At 39.7% G+C, this 21,961-nt stretch overlaps 2 protein-coding genes across 4 annotated transcripts; one reads left to right on the forward strand and one right to left on the reverse strand.

Moving 5' to 3' along the window:
* The first annotated feature begins 3,817 nt into the window (after positions 1-3,817).
* pex11b (peroxisomal biogenesis factor 11 beta) lies at positions 3,818-8,167 on the forward strand. Its single transcript, XM_029443082.1, has 4 exons — positions 3,818-4,065; positions 4,793-4,908; positions 4,988-5,189; positions 5,851-8,167. Exons 1-4 carry the CDS (start codon positions 4,010-4,012, stop codon positions 6,230-6,232), a joined length of 756 nt encoding a protein of 251 aa, XP_029298942.1. The 5' UTR covers positions 3,818-4,009; the 3' UTR covers positions 6,233-8,167.
* A 1-nt stretch (position 8,168) lies between these two features.
* On the reverse strand, positions 8,169-16,197 carry ilf2 (interleukin enhancer binding factor 2). Of its 3 annotated transcripts, XM_029443081.1 has the most exons (15): positions 16,075-16,197; positions 15,484-15,544; positions 14,503-14,545; positions 14,081-14,185; positions 13,890-13,967; positions 13,147-13,249; positions 12,624-12,689; positions 12,220-12,336; positions 10,068-10,146; positions 9,876-9,963; positions 9,704-9,765; positions 9,503-9,617; positions 9,189-9,279; positions 8,519-8,708; positions 8,169-8,382 (listed from the first exon to the last, which is right to left on the reverse strand). In XM_029443081.1, the coding sequence occupies exons 4-14, from the start codon at positions 14,177-14,179 to the stop codon at positions 8,557-8,559; spliced, it is 1,050 nt and encodes a 349-aa protein (XP_029298941.1). In that variant the 5' UTR covers positions 14,180-14,185; positions 14,503-14,545; positions 15,484-15,544; positions 16,075-16,197; the 3' UTR covers positions 8,169-8,382; positions 8,519-8,556. The 3 variants fall into 3 exon arrangements, with proteins under 3 accessions (XP_029298941.1, XP_029298940.1, XP_029298939.1); XM_029443080.1 differs by lacking the exon at positions 16,075-16,197 and having other exon boundaries at positions 8,533-8,708; positions 15,484-15,563; XM_029443079.1 differs by lacking the exon at positions 16,075-16,197 and having other exon boundaries at positions 15,484-15,563.
* Positions 16,198-21,961: the final 5,764 nt, after the last annotated feature.

Here is a 21,961-nt window from a genome sequence, read left to right on the forward strand (position 1 = left end):
TTTCATTGTCATATTTTTACAAACTTTGTTGATGAAGTATTGCTCCTGCCTTGACATGCTTCACTGACATGAAACAAGGATATCAGTCCCACCGGGGACGGGAGACTTGTCCCCCTCACTTTTCACAATGCTTTTATGTTCCCTGGGTGTAGTTGTGTGTTATTTGTAAATGTATAACTTCACCATTATGTGATATAATCATACATCATACTGTATAATTGGAAAAGCGCTATATAAAAGCAGTCCATTTACCAGTGTGTAATCTTATATACATATATAATGTGTATTCAACATGGAATCTTGTATACATATCTAGTGGCAAGGTATAGTCTGCAAGCATGCAACTAGAGGAGTATAGGAGCAGGTTCAAAGGCCCCGAGGATAAACTGTGTCAAAAGTAATGGATGTACCTGGCAAATAAAAAAGCCTAAAGGACCGTGGTCAGGGAAAAGCTTGAGGAGCCTGGCTCAAGAGAGCCAAAGGCAGCATGACCACACCCTATCACCAGAGAGATAGGGACAAGATCAAAACACTAGGGTTACAAGCAGGTCTGGCACACCATGAAGGGATCTCGGGGATGCTGAAGTCAGCAACAGCTGGCCACAAGAGTGAGATCATATCTGTTAGCACTCAACGGAGTAACGAGGAGGGGCAGTGACGTTACTTTATTATGGCTCCCAGTGCATATTGAAAATCTTTACAAAGCAGAATGTGCGGTACAGATAATGTTGACCAGAATGACAGTGGGACACACCAATTTGAACAACACAACTATTGTTCTTTCTTGGGGAAACACGCAGGTTATGTGAGCAGTGCCAGCAGACAGAGACAGTACAGTGTGTACTAGTGTCATGTAGGAGATATGGGGCAGACGGAGAGGTGATGGTAACTGAAATGAGGAAAATGGGGTTAACTGAAACATCAGTAGGAGAGAAAGGGGAAGGAATAAAATGGTTGAAGGACTTATTGAGAGACACTGGTATAGAAAAGCGGATCTAGAATGAAGATGGCGCAGTTATGCACTAGTTCCAGAAGGTGGCAGCAATGCAACATGACGGATGCGGGCTGCTGTAAAACACAAAAGAAGAAGAACGGATTCGGAAGCGAGTCATATCTGTGTGCAAGGAATGCAACACTGTAAATATAAAGAAGTTTTTTAAAAAATAATGAAATGAGAAGGGCATTGATATTTTCTAAACCTGGGAAGGATTCAGCGAACTCAGAAAACTACAGACCATTAACCATTACATGTGTAAATGGTTACACGATTAAAGTTAAAGTAGGATCAGAATATATATATACAGTATATATATATATATATATATATATAGCATGATATATATCTTCTCCTTTGGGGTTTTACGGCAGCTGGTGTTTGCATTACTGCCGCCTTCCGGAGGTAACAAGTATCGCAGTCCTAATTTACTTAACTTTAATGTTTTGTGATTAAACAACACATTAATATTTTGTCAAGATAACTACAGACACGATCAACTGTACTTTATTAGAAAAACATATTTTCACTAAACAAAGACATGTATTTTAAGTTAACTGAAAATCCAAAAATAATATAAAGTTTACAATATATATTATTCACTTTTTGAATGTAGGTTAAGATTAGGACACACATGACTCAATGCTACTTTATACACCATGAAAAAGAGGGTTAGGGTTAGGGTTAACCCTAACCCTAACCCTAACCCTCAGATAATGTGAGACTGTTAACTGTAAGCAAACTGTTGAACATGTGTCATTTCCGGTTGTTAATGTTTCTGTGTTGCTGGTAGGCTGAGACATGAAGAATATGTCAGTCTAAATGAATCCGCTCCACCTGGTCATATTAATACTCACATTCCTCGAGGTACTGGCCGAGGAGGTGGAGTTGCGGCCATATTTGACTCAAACCTCTTGATCAATCCTAAACCTAAACTAAACTATAACTCTTTTGAAAGCCTTGTTCTTACGCTCTCAAACCCAACATGGAAACAATAAAGCCAGTTTTATTTGTTACTGTGTACCGCCCTCCTGGTCCGTATTCTGAAGTTCTATCTGAATTCTCAGAATTTTTATCAAGTTTAGTCCTTAAAACAGATAAAGTAATTATTGTAGGTGACTTTAATATGATGTTGATAGTGATAGCCTTAATAATGCATTTATCTCAATATTAGATTCACTTGGGTTCAGTCAGAATGTACATGAACCAACTCACTGTTTAAACCACACTCTGGACCTTGTTCTGGGATATGGTGTTGAAATTGAAAGTTTATCAGTGTCCACATAATCCTCTTTTATCAGACCATTTCTTAATAACTTTTGAAGTCCTGTTACTGGACTACAAGCCAGTAGGCAAAATATCCTACGCTCGATGTTTATCTGAAAGTGCTGTGACTAAATTTAAGGAAGTGATTCCATCAGCACTTAATTCAATACCAGAACTCAATATCAATATAACAGAGGACTCCAATGCTAACTTTAGTCCCTCCCAAATTAATCATCTTGTTGATAGCGCTGCAGCCTCACTGCGAATAACACTCGACTCTGTCGCTCCTCTTAAGAAGAAGATCATAAAACAGAAAAAGAAAGCTCCATGGCTTAATTTACAAATCCGCAAACTAAAACAAAAGTCCAGAAATCTTGAAAGTAAATGGCGTTCCACTAAATTGGAAGAATCTCGTTTAGTCTGGTTAGATCATCTTAAAACGTATAAGAAGGCTCTCCGTAATGCAGAGCAGCTTATTACTCTTCCTTAATAGAAGAAAATAAGAACAACCCCAGGTTTATGTTCAGCACTGAGGCTGACAGAGAGCCACAGCTCTACAGAGCCTTCTGTTCCTATATCTCTCAGTAGTGACGACTTCATGAGCTTCTTTAACCATAAAATTATAATTATTAGAGACAAAATTAATCTCCTCCTGACCTCAATTGGTAATGACTTAACTTCAACCTCCGGAATTTTAAAAACATCTGTAACTCCTGAAATATATCTAGACTGTCAACCTTAACCAACTAACTTCAACAATCTCATCGTCTAAACCATCAACCTGTCTTTTAGACCCGATTCCAACTAAACTGTTTAAAGAAGTTTTACCCTTAATTAACACCTCGTTATTAAATATGATCAACCTGTCTCTATTATCTGGCTACGTACCAAAATCCTTTAAAGTAGCTGTAATAAAACCACTTCTTAAAAAGCCTAGTCTTGATCCAGAGGTTTTAGCCAACTATAGGCCGATATCTAACCTACCCTTTCTCGCTAAGATCCTCGAGAAAGCAGTCGCAAAACAGTTATGTGATTTATTACATAATAATAGTTTATTTGAGGTTTTTCAATCTGGATTTAGAGTTCATCATAGCACAGAGACGGCACTGGTGAAAGTTACCGATGACCTTCTATTGGCATCAGACAAAGGACTTGTCTCTGTTCTTGTCTTGTTAGACCTCAGTGCTGCTTTATACACTGTTCATCAGGACATTCTACTACAGAGACAGTCTCTCTCTGAGGTTTCTTCCATGTTTCCCCCCTTTAATTGTGGGGTTTCTTTTAGGAAGTTGTTCCTTGTGTGGTGTGAGGGTCTCAGGACAGAGGGTGGTGTACGCTGTACAGTTTGTAGAGCACACTGAGACCAATGTGTCATTTGTGATATTGGGCTATATAAATACATTTGATTTGATTTGAATAATTAAAATATTATCATTATTTTGTTTGTTTGTTTGCTTTGTTAATCATATGAGTAAGCTGTAATAAAGTCATGATGTTACACACTCCTGTACAGAAGGTGGCGGCATGCACCTTCAACGTTGGTTTGTAGTCTGCCATTAAAACCAAAGAAGAAGAACACAGTAACTAGATAGTTAAGCTTTCTGCCTTTGACAGTACTAGCAACATCTAGCAGCGAACTAGCATCTCCAGAGTTGCTGACTAACAGGTAACGTTAGCAGGTTGACAGCTAGCTAGCTAACTAGTTGAGCAACAGCTGTAACAGCCCGACGGCAACAACAAGAAGCCAGTATGGACTCCTGGGTTCGGTTTAATGCCCAGAGCCAAGCTAAGGAGAGGGTCATCAGGTAATGATACCACTTTTATAAACTCCAGAATAACGATACTGTTTGAAATGTTATTGTAAGTAAGTCTAAAATTGTTATTGTTAACTAAAGTACTCCAAGCTGATATTTAGCTAACGCTTCAATCTGTGCTAACACACACAGACCTGCATTATGTTGACATGTTACGAAGACTGATCACTCACATTAGCTTCACAATCACGACTAAACGACCGACACCGATCATATTAATATATATATATATATATATAGTGATATAATATATATATATATTATATATATATATATATATATATACTATAATAGTGTGTATATATGTATGTTGTGTATGTGTGTGTGTGTGTGTTGTATGTCTATGTATGTCTGTATCGTATGTATATTTATCTATCTTCTATATCTACATTAATCATATCTATTATCCTCTCTCTTATCCGTCTGTGTGTCTCTGTCTGTGTCTCTTTCTCTCTATCTATCTATTATCTATCCCTCTCTGTGTGTCTATGTGTATGTGTCTATCCTCTCTTCTCTCTATCTCTATCTCTCTCCCCACCCCACCCCCATATCCCATCTCTTACCCTATTCTCACTCTCTCATATATATATATATATATATATATATCTATATATATATATATATATATATATATATATATATATACACACACACACACACACACACTATATTCTGACATCTACCTGAGTTGCTTTGTAATGTGTTTGTGTCCTCACAGGGCTGCTCAGTATGCCTGCACGTTGCTGGGCTACACTTTACAGAAGAGCGGGGCCGCGGCTGAACTTCACCAAACCATCACTCAGCTGGAAGCACACATGAGCCTAACAAGAAAGTGTGAGTGAAGGGACCAGCTTGGACGTTTTCCATCCCCGAGGCTGAAGAATTGTGGCTGATGTGTGTTTGTGTCCCACAGTGCTGCGTCTGGGAAACTCTGTGGAGGCACTGGAGGCTGCTAAGAGGGCCATCCACCTTTCTGACAGCGTGCTGAGGCTCTGCCTGACCATCAGCCACCTCAACAGAGCCATGTACTTTGCCTGTGACAACGTCCTGTGGGCCGGAAAGGCGGGCCTCATCTCCAAACTGGACCAGCACAAATGGAGTCAGAGATCTTTCAGGTGAGTCGCCTTCTTTTTTGTGTATGTTTTAATGATTTAATATAAATGATCAGTAACCCTCTTTGTGTAGTAAACTGAGGCTAATGTGACAGTTTTTTAATAAAGTTTCATAGCATTGTCTTCATAAGATCATACATGTTGAAAATGTATTAATAAAGTGATCTGATGTAGAAATCTGATCTTGGACCATGTGATTTTATTGCAGTTAAAAATAGCAGACTGACTTTTAAATGTTTAATTTTCCTGCCGAGAGTTTGTTGCTCTCATAAAATGTTCAGTGAGAAATGCAATTCTTCTAAACACTCCCTAAAAAGGCACTGCACAACAGTAATAGCTTTCTGCTGCTCTGAGAGTTAATGAAGAGTTTGGAGAATTGACTTGGAAAGAATGTTATGACCGTGTCATTAGTTCGCCCTCAGCAACAGGTTCATCATGTACTTTTATTTACCAGGACAGGTCCCATTCAGACTAAAAGTATTTTCAAAGGAGTCCTGGCCAAGATACAGAAGAACAGACAATACTACAACATGTAGCACCCCAAGTAAACATCTAAAATACTAGTTTAAGTCTTTCAAAGTGGATTAAATGCATTGAAAGAAATGAAATGATGGAGTTTGAAGCATCATTTCTGTCTCATTTCTTCATGATGTGTGTTCTGCAGGTACTACCTCTTTGCTCTGATCCTTAACCTGACTCGAGATGTGTATGAGATCCGCCTCCTCATCGAGAGAGAAGCGCGTTACAGAGACGCCAAATCCTCACCCCAACACAGCCCCACCCTGCCCCCTGACTCCTCCACACCAGCTGCCATCGGTCTGCCAGTCATTTGGTTCAGAAGACAGCTCCACCTGCTGGTGACGGTGCTGTACAGCAACCCGCCGCTGCTGCTGGACCTGCTGAAGAACACTTGTGATATCTTCATCCCACTGGACCGTCTGGGGATTTCTCCAACAGGGCCCGGCTTTGTCGGGGCCTGCGGCCTGACCTCCTCCGTACTCTCCATCCTCACCATGCTCCACCCCTGGCTCAAACTCAAGCCATGAACCCAGATACACACTGATATCATCTCGAACAGGTTGCATCCATGAGGAGTTTATTCCCCTCTGCAACACATACTGCCTGCATTTTATGAACTGATCAAAGTCCCAGCTTCATGCTTCAGGTGGAGGTTGTGAGGCAGCTGCATGGACCCCCACATTCACATAAAGCTTGCCCTCATCCATGATGTCTTTCTACATATCAGTCCTGCATCTTCATCTGCCATTACTCAGTAGAGATCTCAGTTCTTTCCAGGGAGAATGATGAAAATACAAACTCATTATCTTGGTGGCCAACAAGGTGGGAACAAACCACATGAGGCAGGTGTAAAAGAACTAATAAATGTTCCAGTATAGTCTGTTACTGAGCGAGGAAGACATCCTGCATCATCTTCTGATTTGCCCAGCACAGGTACTATTGGTAAAGTTATCTGTTTTTAGATGTAGTTTAAGAAGCACTAAACCTCACAGCTGGACCAGCAACTAACAGGCAACAATATACACGGAATGTCTTCCCAACAACAAAGCATGCAAGCCTTAGCTCGACCCCGGTGAGCTCCGCTCGTCCCCTGCAGCGACGACTGGGTCGCCGACCGGGCGCTGAGGTCAGTGCTGGCTTCACTTCCTGTAGGTTAACAAATAAACACAGACAAACTCAACCTATATACTTCTTCATTGCCATCATGTCGTTACAAAGTCAGCAGCACACCATTTGCATGCAACCGTATCTCTCCTCTGACGGGCTCATATTAAAATGACAGCCATGATATTCGACTTTAATGGAAGACACCTTTCTCAATCCAAGTAAACTGAGTTTGTTTTTTCAACTTTCTACCTGTATTATTTCTAATTGAGAGATGCAGGAGCATAACTCCATACAAACTAACTGAACCATGTGCATTGCTGCACTGATCTTAAGGATTGGATGGTCAGGTCTGCGACGCAGTGTTGCATTCATGAAGGAGTATACCTCTGTCACCAAGTCACACCGCACCATCGGTTAACCTCCTCCTGACGTCACAGCAGCTGGTTTGTCACTCAGTGGCATCAAAGCGTTCTCTCGACTGCACATTGACAGGATTTACTCTTTGAAGATAGTGAGCAGCTTTATGGATACAACATGAGAATCTCTTATTGAATGTTATTAACATTTATGTTGATAAATAACAATGTCTAATGTGTAAGGGAGACAACATGCTGTACAGATTGTATAGCCCCGTGAGGCACATTTGTAATTTGTGATAAATAAAATGTGATTTTAAAGTGTTTGGTCAAACAGTAAATGAGTTGTGGTACCCGCTTGTTTTATATTAGAGTTAAAGGGACTTCAAACTGTTGCAACTGCAGAGCTGGTGAAGTAATATTTTAAGTGACTGCTATGGTGGCCAGCATCATGTAAACCCTGGTGTTGCTGCCCCTTGAAAGATAGAGTAGAACCCCGTCATTCATCCGGACTAGGGATGTTCCATACCAGGAATCTAGATTTCAATGCCAATACCAGCTAAATAATATCTACTCAACATCACTGTGAAGACAACTCCTGGACTTATACAAGTTTCTCTCAACATCAGTTTATGTTCATTTGCTCTCACGCCGATTTCAACACAGATTTGTTCTCAATGTAACATCTTCAGGGGAAAATATGAGTTGACCGTAAATTTACTGCGTCGGGGCTTCCTAATCTGTAGTGTACAGAACTGTGTTGGATTTATTTGTCCTTTTGCCTGACTGGAGTTTTGATCTAATGCCAGCTTTATTTAATAAAACAACATTCCCGTCCCCCTTATCACTTTTCATCAGTAAACATCTACAGTATGTTGTCACTTGGGGACCCTGATGTCCGACAGTATCACCCGTCTACATTCTTTTGTGCTGAGTTTTTATGATTTTGTGGATTATTATTGTTGCTTTCAATAAAGAGCATGAGCTGGCTGGACTGTTCGATCTTTCAGCTTGCTTTTATTTTGGCACAAATAACAGGACTCATGCTAAATAAAAAAAGAAAGTTTAATTCAGGATGTTACTTTAACAAGAAGTAAAAACATAATAAAAACTGACACTGAATGAGGCCAGTGGGGGATGAGACATTTTTCCTGCAGCTGTTTCTGTCCAGGCAACAGCTGAAAGCTCTTCAATAGGGTTGTTGGAAGCTTAGACTGTGGAAAGAGAGCAGATGGATTTATTAGCTGAAAAACCACACACACCCACACACACACACCCACACACACACACACACACCCACACACACCCACCCACACACACCCACCCACACACACCCACCCACACACACACCTGAATTGATAAACCTGTGTTGGTGGTAGAATTCCTCATCATTCCTGGGTCTCCATGCTCTCATCCTCTCCATCTCCTCCCTCTTCCAGAGCTTCATCTTCCTCCTCCTTCCTCTCTGGAGGTTTTTCATAGGCCTTCTCTGACGGCGTGACAATCACACCGTCCCATGTAGACATCTCTGTTGCCAGGTCTGGAACAGACGCACAACAGTGTGATTAGTATTATTTATTCAGTTTATTGTGCATGCACCTGGATGTGGAAACAGAAATGCACAGAGGCTGCTTCAAATCACCGTATTGAAATGTTTTAAAGAGATTCGCATAGTGGCAAAACATTACTGGAAGCACAATCATTTGTCATGTTCTATGACAAAGTATTTTGCTTAATTACATTTGATTTGTCTAATTCAGACATGCTGGAGTCCCATATTAGCTTTAGATGTACCTCTTCTTCTATCCTTTATATTGGAGTTTTGCTTGAAAGGAAATATTTCACAGCCAGTATGGAAAACAACTTACATGTGGGCACATGAGTATCTGAAAATCACACTTCTGCAGTTTTCTGGCTGGTTTTTTTTAGGACTCCAGAGCGAAAATATACGGTACACTTAGAAATGACAAACATATTGTATTGTCTAAACTAGTCATATTGAAAAATGTGATTATCTTACAGCTGGCATCTCCCTCAAGGCCAAGCACCTTCCTATAACCTCCATGAGAGAGCACCCTCACCAAAGTCTGCGCTGTGAAACACACCATGTCCTGCACAAACACACAAACAAATTCAACATTAGCACACCGCCATCGGCCGATTAAGAAAATATATTCATCTCACAGTTTAAAGCTCTCAAACAGCTGGTGTGATCCATGCTGGGTTTTGGTGAAACGCTACTTGGGTGAGTCGCCAGAACAGCAGCAGTGAGGAGCGTCCCTTCATTAAGAGCAGAGTGATGGGCCTGCAGTAAAGGCACAGGAGCAGACATACCTGCTGTTCCAGAGTCATGACTGTGTGCACTCGGAAGTTTCCACTCTCACAGGGGTCAGTGATGCCCACAGAGCCGGGCAGAAAGAGACCAGCAGCCAGCATCTGCAGGCAGCGCCTTCAGAACACACGGGCCAACACAAATGTTAAGACAAGGCCCATCTATAGTTACTGTATCCACAGATGAGGAGAGTGAAATCCAACCTATAGGCCACGTTCAGGGAGAGGGGCTGCCTGGATGGGTTGTTCATCACCGCAGAGTGACCCTGCAACAGAGGACAGCTCAGCACTGGTGACATCACTACAACACCTACTAAGTATACCATCACAATCTGGCCGTGTTGTCGGGTCAAAGGTCTGGACTGAGGAGTCTCACCAGCAGGTCCAGGATCCAGGGAGTGAGGGGTTCAAAACCAGGGAAGCGCAGCCTCAGGTCCTTCAGCAGGCGAATCAGCACTTTGACCCTGTAGATTAATAACATCAAATAAGACAATAAATTCAAGCGAGCGGATTATACATCTTCAAAGAGAACAGAAGGCCTGATGGGAGTTTATTGAGACTTCCTCACGTTGACTGAGAGGCGTTCTCCTCAAACCAGCGGGCGTGTCGGATGGCAGCAAGAGCACTCTGCAGCACCTTGATGTCCACTGAAGAAACCACAAAAACTAAATTAATCCTAGCATCAATATCTGGATTTGAACCTTGTGGTTCATAGTGAGCACCTTCAACCCCAGACCAACAGAACTGGTGTCATACAACTTATACATACGTACAACTTATACATACGTACAACTTATACATACGTACAACTTATACATACGTACAACTTATACATACGTACAACTTATACATACGTACAACTTATACATACGTACAACTTATACATACGTACAACTTATACATACGTACAACTTATACATACGTACAACTTATACATACGTACAACTTATACATACGTACAACTTATACATACGTACAACTTATACATACGTACAACTTATACATACGTACAACTTATACATACGTACAACTTATACATACGTACAACTTATACATACATACAACTTATACATACGTACAACTTATACATACGTACAACTTATACATACGTACAACTTATACATACGTACAACTTATACATACGTACAACTTATACATACGTACAACTTATACATACGTACAACTTATACATACGTACAACTTATACATACGTACAACTTATACAACATACGTACAACTTTTATACATACGTACAACTTCTACATACATACAACTTATACATACATACAACTTATACATTACGTACACTTATACATACGTTTACAACTTATACATACATAACAACTTATACATACAATACAACTTATTACATACATACAACTTTATTTACTATACATACAACTTATACATACGTACAACTTTAGTACATTACGTTACAACTTATACATACATACCAACTTCTACCTACATACAACTTATACATAACATACAACTTCTACATACATTACAACTTTATACATACATACAACTTATACTACATACAACTTATACATAACATACATACTTTTATACCTACGTACAACTTATACATACATACAACTTATACATACATACAACTTATACATACGTTACAACTTATACATACATACAACTTATACATACATACAACTTATTACATTACACTACAACTGGAGGTCTATGAGAATTATCTCAGTGGAAAGTTTAGGTATAACTTTCAAACAGATCACACACGATTGTCCTGATATTTGTTTGTGTGACGACCTCCGTAGTTTGACTCTTATGAATGGTTTGTTGTGCACATGACTTAAATGCATCTTTCAGAACAGCTCACCTGTGTAGCTAGCTTATGCTCTTCTGTATGTGGAACATTACATTTGTCTGCTTTGGTGAAAGTATTCAGTGAGCACAAAGCATACAACTCAAAACCTTCTCACAAAGATGAACTGTGTCAAAATGCCCAATTTCCACAGCTGGACCACTCGGGCTCCATTATGGTACATTTCCACTGCATGCACTAGGGATAGTACCCGTTTTCTTTAGTACCACCTATGCCAAGGTTTCAAGCTAGCTGAGCCAATAATAAAAACTGGAGTTAAAACACTACAGACCACCGATTGGTCCGAGGGAATCAATGCTAGGCGGACGGGACATCCTGAACATACCTTCTTTTGTTCACTCAAGCCAGATTAAAAACAAACACTACTCCTTACAATTGACAAAGTGCAAATGGTCCGGTTTGGTTGCTATATATCTATATAGATATAGATATCTATAGCTATATAGAAACACATGTTTACTATAAATGAGGAAGACTGGACCAAAGAAAATGGCCGCCATCAATAACAAAGTCTTTGCAAAGGGCAGGAAATAGTCTAGAACTCATGTTTTCACTCAGTGGTACCATATTCTGAGAACACAAACCAAGACTACAATTATGAAACAAGTGCATCTGTGTGGGTCTTGCTCCCTCTTTAACAATTACAAACAAATGTCAGGTGGTGACTTGGATCTGAAGTGAAAGCTACGCAGCAGTTGTACACTAAGCTTGAAGGCGAATGTCCCAAGACTTTGCAGCAAACCTCAGAGCTCAATATGTGCACCAAATAGGCCGCATTTTCACAAATGTGTAATGGCGGCAACATTGAACATCTACGAGGGTTACACCCCGAGTCTAAATTTGTCTGTGTGTGCAAGCATACAGTGTAGCTCAGGGTCCAGCTTGCGCAGGTTGGGAGGTACGGTGGTGATGAGGATCTTGACGGTAGCATCAGCTGAACTGATCTCGAAGCCTGTCTCATTGGTCAGCATGGACAGCACTGAAACAAGTAGATACAGTTAGACAGTTAGACACACACACACACACACACACACACACACACACACACACACACACACACACACACACACACACAATAGAGTACATTGTCCAGAATTAAGCAAAACAATGTCACTCATAACTGCTGCATCAATACGTCCTTCTTACATTCTAGCTAAACATAATCATCATTTGATCATAACTTGCCACAGGAGTTCTCATCTCTTGCATTTCCTTGTAAAACTTAAAAGCGTACATTTGTTTCTCCCATCAGTCCCTCAGTGTTACCTTCAGTAGGGTCTTGTGTGCGAAGGGTATCCACTACTTTGTTGCCTAGAGCAGCAACTGCCTCCACTGTAGAAGAGAAACTCATCAGCCAATATTACAGAGATTAAATCACATAGCTCTGAATAAAGCTCTCATTACAAAAGGATTGATCCACAGGGTCCTAACTGTAAGAAAAACGCAATTCAACAAGAAAGGTTGCTGCCATTCACAACGACCAACTATCCCCAAATCCTGAATAGTGGTACCAAACATAGATTGTATATCCAGACTATGAATAGTCCCATCACTGTACAGTAAAGCCCACTGAAACAAATGTGTCATTTGTGATATTGGGCTATATAAATACATTTTATTTGGCTGCAAACACCTTGATGTGACATCCGAGTTACATCGAAACGCCTGAAAGACTCAGAAACAACAAGTACATCACCTGCAGCTTCCTGTTAGACAGTCTTGCACTTTGGATTATTACATTGCATCTTCTATTTTAAAGAAGATGACATCAGGTCTTACTGGTACCCACGTGTAGGTAGGATCTTGAGGATTACAACCAGGTCAGCCACATTGTGCCCCGTCGTCATGGTGCCCTTCTTGTAGGAGCCCACCTGACGCACCTCTTCAATTTGCTATGAAACGAGACAGGTACAACATTATTCACTTTGTACATTATTAACTACCTCAAATAAAACATTGATACAAACTAAAATGCTATCAGTAGCATTACTGATATCACTTTAGTTTGCATCAATGTTTTATTTTACACATCATTATACAAGTACAATATGCAGAGAGATGGTACACTGAACACTGATCTGAACTACAACAATGTGCTCACAGGGTGAAGGTTAGCCGGCATCCCGTGTGGGTTGTTGTGTATTTGAGCACCTCCCGTGCTCAAATTGACAGAGAATCGTCCATCATTTCTAAATATATTCAGCGCTCTGACAGTGATATCGCTAACTTAAATTAATGAGCTTTATTAAATGAAGAAGTGCACCCTCGCAGTTTTTAACGGGCCTCTTTGTCGCTTCCTCTAGGTGTCTGGCCTGTATCGGACTAAAAGAATGCTTTGCAACTAGTCAATACTTAGGTCTGTTTCAGATGCGTGACTCAAAATTACTCGCCCACCCCCACAGTCTATGATTATGTGGCATTCAAAACATATGCCGGTATTCTGGGGGGGGGGGAGGTTGCTTTTAAACCCTGTGTGCTCATCACCGAGTTATTCAGGATGTTAGATGGTGCCGTAAAATAAAAATAACTCACCACTTCAAAGTTGCCTGGAGCAACAATCAGGTTGTCAATGACATTGTTGATCTTTGTGACCAGGGACAAGATGGAGGACTAAATGCAGGAAGAAACAAATAAACATCGTTACCTTTACCGAGTGAAAGCAACACACTGCATGAAGAGAAATTGGTGAGACAAATCTCGTCAGGATATGTTTGTGGACTGACCTGTTCTGCTGGTGTGGGGCTCAGGTCCTGGTTTCTTTTCAGCAGACACTCATTGAAAGCCGTCTCGTCGGGTGCAGGCTTCACTCTGGGGAAGGCCATCTCACACTTGCGATAAACAACAGCCTACTTTAGTACTCCCACAATGACACCACTATGGCAGTTCAGGAAACCTGGTCTGTTGAACAGAACTCACAGACAAAACTCACGTAACTGGTGAAAATCAACACCTGAACACTTTGGTGTTACAGGTGCAACGAAGCAGACTACACTCTACACTCTACACGTGATGCTGGATGCAGTTTGAGGGGAAACAGACAGTGAAACACTGCTGTTAGGTTACTCTTTAAAGCATCGATCACGTCTCACATGTTGAGGCTTATGTCGAAATAGAACCCCCCCCCCCTGCAGGTCAGTTTACTCACCACATAAAAATCAAATGGGATGTGTGGGACAAACGGACGGTACCTAAACAGGAATGTAGAAAAAAAATCAAGTTAGTAGTTTTGTAAAAATGACTTCAAGTGACCATAAAGGAATATCTGATGTAAAACATGTGGGGGCATCACGTAAGGTTGAATGGTTTGCATTATTTCACACAATAGTTGTGGGTGATATGGACAAAAGTTAATGTCATACTAATGTCACAATAAAATGACAATATCATAACAGTGTTCCTGTTTCAATACGCTTATAATACTACTGACAAAGTCTGGCTGAAAATAAATCATCACAAAGAATGTCTTTGTTTATCTCCACTAAGGCACAGATATAAGAAAATAACTGCATTTAATACTTTGCTTTGTAATTGTTTCTCATATTGGTTTACAGTTTGTAATAACGGTGTACTAAATTAAAAAAAACATACACCTAGAGGCAAACAGTATCAGTTTAATAGAACCCAAACCAGTATTATTATTATTATTATTATTATTATTATTATTATTATTATTATAATTAGAATCATCATGAAGACATCAAAATTAAAAAAGGGAAGGCTATAGTTTCTTAGTTCTTCAAGGGTTAAATGTATTTTACATGTTGTACTAATGTTAAGGTAGGTTAACAGTCTAATAAATGTTATTTGGATTACAGTCTGCAGTGAACCCTATATTAACCCTACCTAGGGGCAAACACTATGATCAGGAAATGGCTATGAAGAATTAAGCATGTTAACCCTGTGGAGTTACACTTAGTCTTTACTGTCCTAGCAAGACCCTTCATTCCTGCCGGACAGGAACAAACACAATATATGTGCTTGTTATGGCATTTGCTCAAACTAGGAGACATCTTTGGATGATTTCAGAGATGTGGCAGAAACCAAAACACTTTGCAGTCTGAAGGAAACACGATGAGGGCTCGGCTGGTTCAATCAATTCATTTGTTTTAAATGTTAATGAACTCACCCCTGGATCAGTCCTCCTACGGGACCCAAAGCGGCCTCCCCGGCCCCTGCCGCGGTCTCCTCTGGACACAAACACAGGAATATGTCGGAACTGCTCACAAACATCTGCTTATCAAGACTAAAGTGAGGAGTAATGATGCTTAGCGACTTAGTTTAGGCACCATCTAACCCCATTGCGAAGTTTAATGCCATTTAACGTAACGTTACTCAACTACTACGCTACCATCCACATCGGTTAGGTTATATCCATTCATTCATTTACAGTTAGCTAGCTGCCTATCGTGAGGCAATGTTAGCAGACCCACCGTTTAACGTTAGTTGGCAAATTACTCGTATCAAAGTACACTTCCCCTGCAGTTCAGAAATAAAACCATTAACATTACCGCGGCAGCACATAATACAAATAACGCGAATTATCTTTCTAAACGTGTCTCTGTAACATTTAGCTAGCGTTCAAACAATGCACGCCGCTAACGTAAGCTAGGCTAACAGTTAGCCCGACCAGGAGCTAACCACAACAATGACCACTCTGGCTGTATACAACTGTAAAACTCAATGAAATTTCCTTTTACATGTATTGAAATATAATTACCTCATTGCGTAAGACGTTTTGATAATTTAATGTGCAAATCCTTGGAGAACTACGGACTGGCTGCCTCTTCTTCTTCTTCTTCTTCTTCTTCTTGTTTGGTGTTTTACGGCAGCCCACATCCGTCATGTTGCATTGCTGCCACCTTCTGGAACTAGTGCAAAACTGCGCCATCTTCATTCTAGATCCCCTTTTCTATATCAGTGTCTCTCAATAATTCGTTCTGCCATTTTATTCCTTCCCCTTTCCCTCCATGTTTCAGTTAACCCCATTTGTGTGTGCGTGTCATTCTGGTCAACTTTAGCTGTTCCCCCCTGTTTGCTGTGCCGCACATTCTGCTTTGTAAAGAATAGAGGTGTTCATTTTGTTCTTCCAGACAATACTTTCCCTTCACATTTATACTATACTTAAATCTTTACATGGATCTTATTAGTGCCCTGCACATTCCACATACATTCCTCATGAAGTTTAAAGCTTTCTTAAATGTTTAAGTCCTTTATATGATAATTACATTTGTTCTTTTCATTAAACCATGACCCTAAATATTTGAATTCTGGCACTCTCACTAACAGTTGTCTGTATAGAAATAAGTTTATGTTCATATGACCAACAATCTGTAAAGCATCTGAAGGTTTTCTAATCACATGATTAACATTCATCTGCATATCAAATCAAATCAAATTTATTTGTATAGCCCAATATCACAAATTATACATTTGTCTCAGTGTGCTTTACAGACTGTACAGGTTACGACACCCTCTGTCCTTAGACCCTCTGTCCTTAGACCCTCTGTCCTTAGACCCCCGCATCGCACAAGGAAAAACTTCCTAAAAGAAACCCCAAAATTAAAGGGGGAAAATGGAAGAAACCTCAGGGAGAGACTGAGGAGGGATCCCTCTCCCAGGACGGACAGACGTGCAATAGATGTCGTGTGTACAGGATAAACAAGCATAGTACAAATACAACATGTGACAGAAATTATGTTGTGTTGAAAAAAGAGAAAGTTTGGATGAATCCAGGAAAATGTCAATAAGGCTTCCCGGTGTCCAGCAGGACCAGGGCAGCAGGCGCAGCCACGATTCATGATCCTGACGTAAACTTTATCAGTGGCAACCTGCCACATGAGAGACAGACACTCCGGGGATGACACCCAGGATGATGAGTTAGTAACATACATTTACATAAATGCATACAGATAGAGAGGGAGAAGATCTTCAGAATCAGAATCAGAATCATTTTTATTGCCATGTAGGTTTTCAACTACAAGGAATTTGCTGTGGTTTAGTTGGTGCATACATTTAAAACAATTAACAATTAACAATATATACAAAATATAGACAATGTACAACACACAACACAAGGACAGCCGGCTGGGCAGTACGTTAATGTAAGATGTAGAGGGGGGAGGGAGAGACAGTGTCAGAGGGGGTCTCTGGCCTTGTTGATGAGGCCGACTGCAGAGGGGAAGAAATTGTTCTTATGGTGAGAGGTTTTGGTCCTGATGGACCGCAGCCTCCTGCCGCAAGGAAGTGACTCAAAAAGTCTGTGTCCAGGATGGGAGGGGTCAGCTGCAATCTTACCTGCACGCTTCCGGGTCCTGAGGTGTGCAGGTCCTGGAGGGATGGCAGATTGCAGCTGATCACCTTCTCCGCAGAGCGAATGACACGCTGCAGTCTGACCTTGTCCCGGTCAGTGGCAGCAGCGTACCAGATGGTGATGGAGGAGGTGAGGATGGACTTGATGATGGCAGTGTAGAAGTGCACCATCATCGTCTTTGGCAGGTTATATTTCCTCAGCTGCTGCAGGAAGTACATCCTCTGCTGTGCTTTTTTGCTGAGGTAGGTGATGTTCAGCTCCCACTCCCATCTTGCCTAATGAGCACCCACTTGTGTAAGATCTAAGCTTGTGATCATATTCCTTACTATGTATATTGTATATTGTCTTCATCATCCACATGTCTAATTATTTCAATTGTGAGATTCAATGTATTTTTCTACTTTGTTTCTATATATTTATTCCCTATTTTCTATTTCTGACAGGTCACAGGTTTAGTGAGAGGTGTCTCCTGATGGACTAATGATACAAACAGAGTTACATACAGGTACAGTTACCTACAAAATATAACTCATTCAACCTGAGAGAGTGGGGACGTCTGGAGGACTGTTGTCTCAGTAGATTTATTTCCAACCAAGATGAAGTATTCTCCCAAGGCTTTTAGTTTGACAATCAACCCTGACAATGGTGTATACAACTGGCCCACACTACACCTTCTTTAGCAGTGAATTTAAGATTAGATAATCATTGTAATAAAACAGTTTACACTGAACTCAGATATCTACACAAACCAAATTAAGCACTATTTTCTAGCCAAAGTAAACTCTGAAGGTGTATGTGAGGCAGATTTTCCTTTATGTATGAATCATAGAATCAGTAATGTGTAAGAGATATCATTCATCTGTGGACCAGCCTCTTATCCCTGCCCAGTCCCTGAACGAATAAAAGCCTTGACATGATGATTACAACACCATTTATGAAATCAAGCAAGAACGTGCCAGAGATCACCAGAGCAATATTGGTACTAAATACTAAATACTAAATACTAAAGTTTACTGGCTTGTGTTCACCATGGTACTACTGAGATGGCTATGGACAAGTGCTCTGTGTTTAACCACCATGGCTACTTCAGGTAATAAATGCTCATACATTAAGATGTAGTTAGAATAATTAAATGAATGTTGCTGCTGCTAATATTTGTATCATTTACAACTCATCAAAGAAAGTTAGATGTCCTTTTTTATATTTCAGCCCTGTCATGGAATTATTCATTATTGATGTTCAAATTTTCATTCCTCTGAGCATTTAATATGACTTTGAAAGTTACGTTTACTACGGTCATAAATCCCATTTCAGTGAATGTACTCGCAGAGACTCAAAGCAGTGTAATATATTGAATATGCCATGCTTTCTCAACCTCTGGGTTGACCCTATGTCAAACAGCTTGATATCCAGACGGAGTCACAGATTTATTTAAGACTAATATTTTGATAGATTTTTGATTATCCTTTTTAAATAATCCATCTACCACTCTCTCCACGCTGTTGAAAATAGATTGTATAATAATGCCATGCTCAATTTTAAGACAGTCTTACCGAGGACATTTGAAAACTACAAATCAGGTCACAGGTGGAAGAAAAGGTTGAGAAATGGTCCAGTAGCCCTTCTGCTATTAAGAATGTATGTATGTTTAGAAATATTGCTGATATTTAGACAGTCTTCGTTATGAAAGTCCCTTATCCTTCATGTCCACATTGTGGGTGTAAGGCTGTGGCCATATCCACTGCCTTGAAATTTAGATTGGAAACATCAATGTTGGAGTGTTATTCTGGTACAGCTGTCTCTCTCGAGTTAAAATATAATATGTCACACTAGAACCTGAAGGGCCTCTGGCTCCACCGTCTCTTCACCTGCATGAACTTCTCAGAGAAGAGCACCTGAGCTCTACGCCACAGATGGCCTTCTTTCTGCCAATGGAGATCACCAACAGGGTCTTCACCGATGCACTGCTCGACCCAGCATCTGAAGAATATCAGACCATGTATGAAGAAGTCAGTCACCTGGTAGGATAAATAACAATAGATGATGTTATACTATATATAATCTATATACTCTCTTTCCATTAAGTGCAGTGAATTTATGTCCTGCAACCTGGAACACGTTGTTGTTCCACAACTTACACGCAGTGGTATTTTATATACTGATTCAAGTATTTTTTTTCTGGTTGTGGAGAGAAGATTTTAAATAGGAAATGGCAATATAATTAATAGAAACTACTCCTGAGACCCGAAAGAAAAAAAGCCTTTAATATTTAGATTATTTTCTTTTCACAATAAAAGTAATTGGGATGTAAGAAACAAGGCACAACATTTTTTTTCTTAATAATATTTTTATAATATCCCTTGTTGTGGACATCAGGCACAATTTGGTAATAATAAATTAAAAATATCTATTTTTAATTCTTTCTGATTTTATGAATCGTTGAAACACATATAAAACACTTTTTAAACATGGGTTACTGCCATGTCTGACTCTCTCTTAATCATTTTTGACTATATTTTCTGTCTCCTGAAGTATGAAAATGTCCAACACAATGAAAATACATTAAAATGTGTATTTTGAAAGGCCTAAAATAAAAACCCAGTACTAAAATCTGAATATAATATAGTTAAGAAATAGCATCCTTAAGAGGAGCAGTATATGTTTATACATTTTGAAATGCTGTACTGTGAACACATCAGCTGCCATGGTGTGTTTGGGTTTAATGAGTGGGGGGAATAGGTAAAAATAAAAAATACAAATAAAAAGGGGTAATGTATTGCATTAAATAACCTGTAACACCATTCCTTTAATATAATAAATAAATAAAATAACCTAGCTATGGCTCTGAGCACCGCGACCACATCCTCTCCCAATAAATATTATTTAATTTAAGTGCACAGTGCTACACTGTAGGCGTGGTAATGGAGGTAAAACATTTTTTTTCCTTCCATTGTTACCTAGAAAGACACTACTTTAAAAAAAGGTATTTGTGAAAAATATTGACTGCCAAAATGTCAACATGTGACCTGAGGGGAAATTTGGGATCTTGGAGATCTATTGAGAGCTCTCACAAAAGTCAAGGTTTGATTCTGTGAGGTGAGTATTATTGGCGTGGTAATAGGGGAACCAAGAGCATATACTCATTTGGCCTTCAAATTCATGTGGTTTAGATCATGAGAAGAGTTTTGCCAAGCAACTTAGCACAGAATTATGTCAATATTGGACAATTACCCACACAACAATTTACATCCAGTACCAACTTTCAGTGGCTATGCAGGAAGTAGTGTGTCCTTTATGAGGAAATAAATCAAGGCTAGCTGTCCTGAGATAGATAGTGTTGGAGAGGTTATTTTGTGCGTCAGTAAGAGATTGTAGTAGACTCCGGAATGAAACTAAAAGAGATACTGTTATCCACACTAAAGGGTAAGCTAGCTACCCATTGGCCTGAATGGCTTTGTGATTTGAGTTTTACAAAGTCTGAATACAATCCAGCTGCAGTTTGTATACAAGGTAGTTTAAGCAGTGCATATAAATGTGCTCAACATTACATAATAGTCCATGATGTCAAGTGTAACGACACGGTACTATTACCTCTGTAGTTAGTTAAGCTTAAGGTGTTGATCTTTATTAGTTTTTCTTTTTCTTTTCTTTTTCAGTTAAAAAGTGTCTACGCCTGCTCTGACCAAAATACATGTCCAGCAAGGGAGTCCTATGGAGGAGTTGTGGAATTGACTTTCAGGTATCAATCATCAGAGGAACTGCATTTGGCTGTATACTATACGCTATGCCCGGTGATAGTGGCAGCTCATCCTTGACAGCAGTATTTAATATTTCAGTATTCTTCAGAATAACTACTAAATATGCATATAAAATGCAAGTAGATTTAATTATTTTGATAAAAGATTTTATATGATTCTCTAATCAGAATATTACAAATGATGAATATAGCTGTGTATAACTTCTACTACTGTGCTTTTTATAATACTTTCTTTCACAGCTCTGGATCAGTGATCGCAAACACAATTGTAGTCTTCAATACCATCTTCATCACTAATTCCATTGTCCAGGATTTATTTATTACCAATGCCAACAACGTCAAACCCCAAATTCTCCAAATTAATCTGGACTATACAACACGTAAGATCTAATTTTGTACATATAATTCCAATTGTTCCTCCTTGATGTAAATGTTGTGTCTGAAAGCCTTCTTCTACATATGTAGTAATTACTTCTTGTTTTTCTTTAGTTGACAAAGTAACAGATACAACAGTGCCTAAGACTACAACAACCCCAG

This window comes from Cottoperca gobio, chromosome 11, assembly GCF_900634415.1.
Source record: "Cottoperca gobio chromosome 11, fCotGob3.1, whole genome shotgun sequence".
NCBI lineage: Eukaryota > Metazoa > Chordata > Actinopteri > Perciformes > Bovichtidae > Cottoperca > Cottoperca gobio.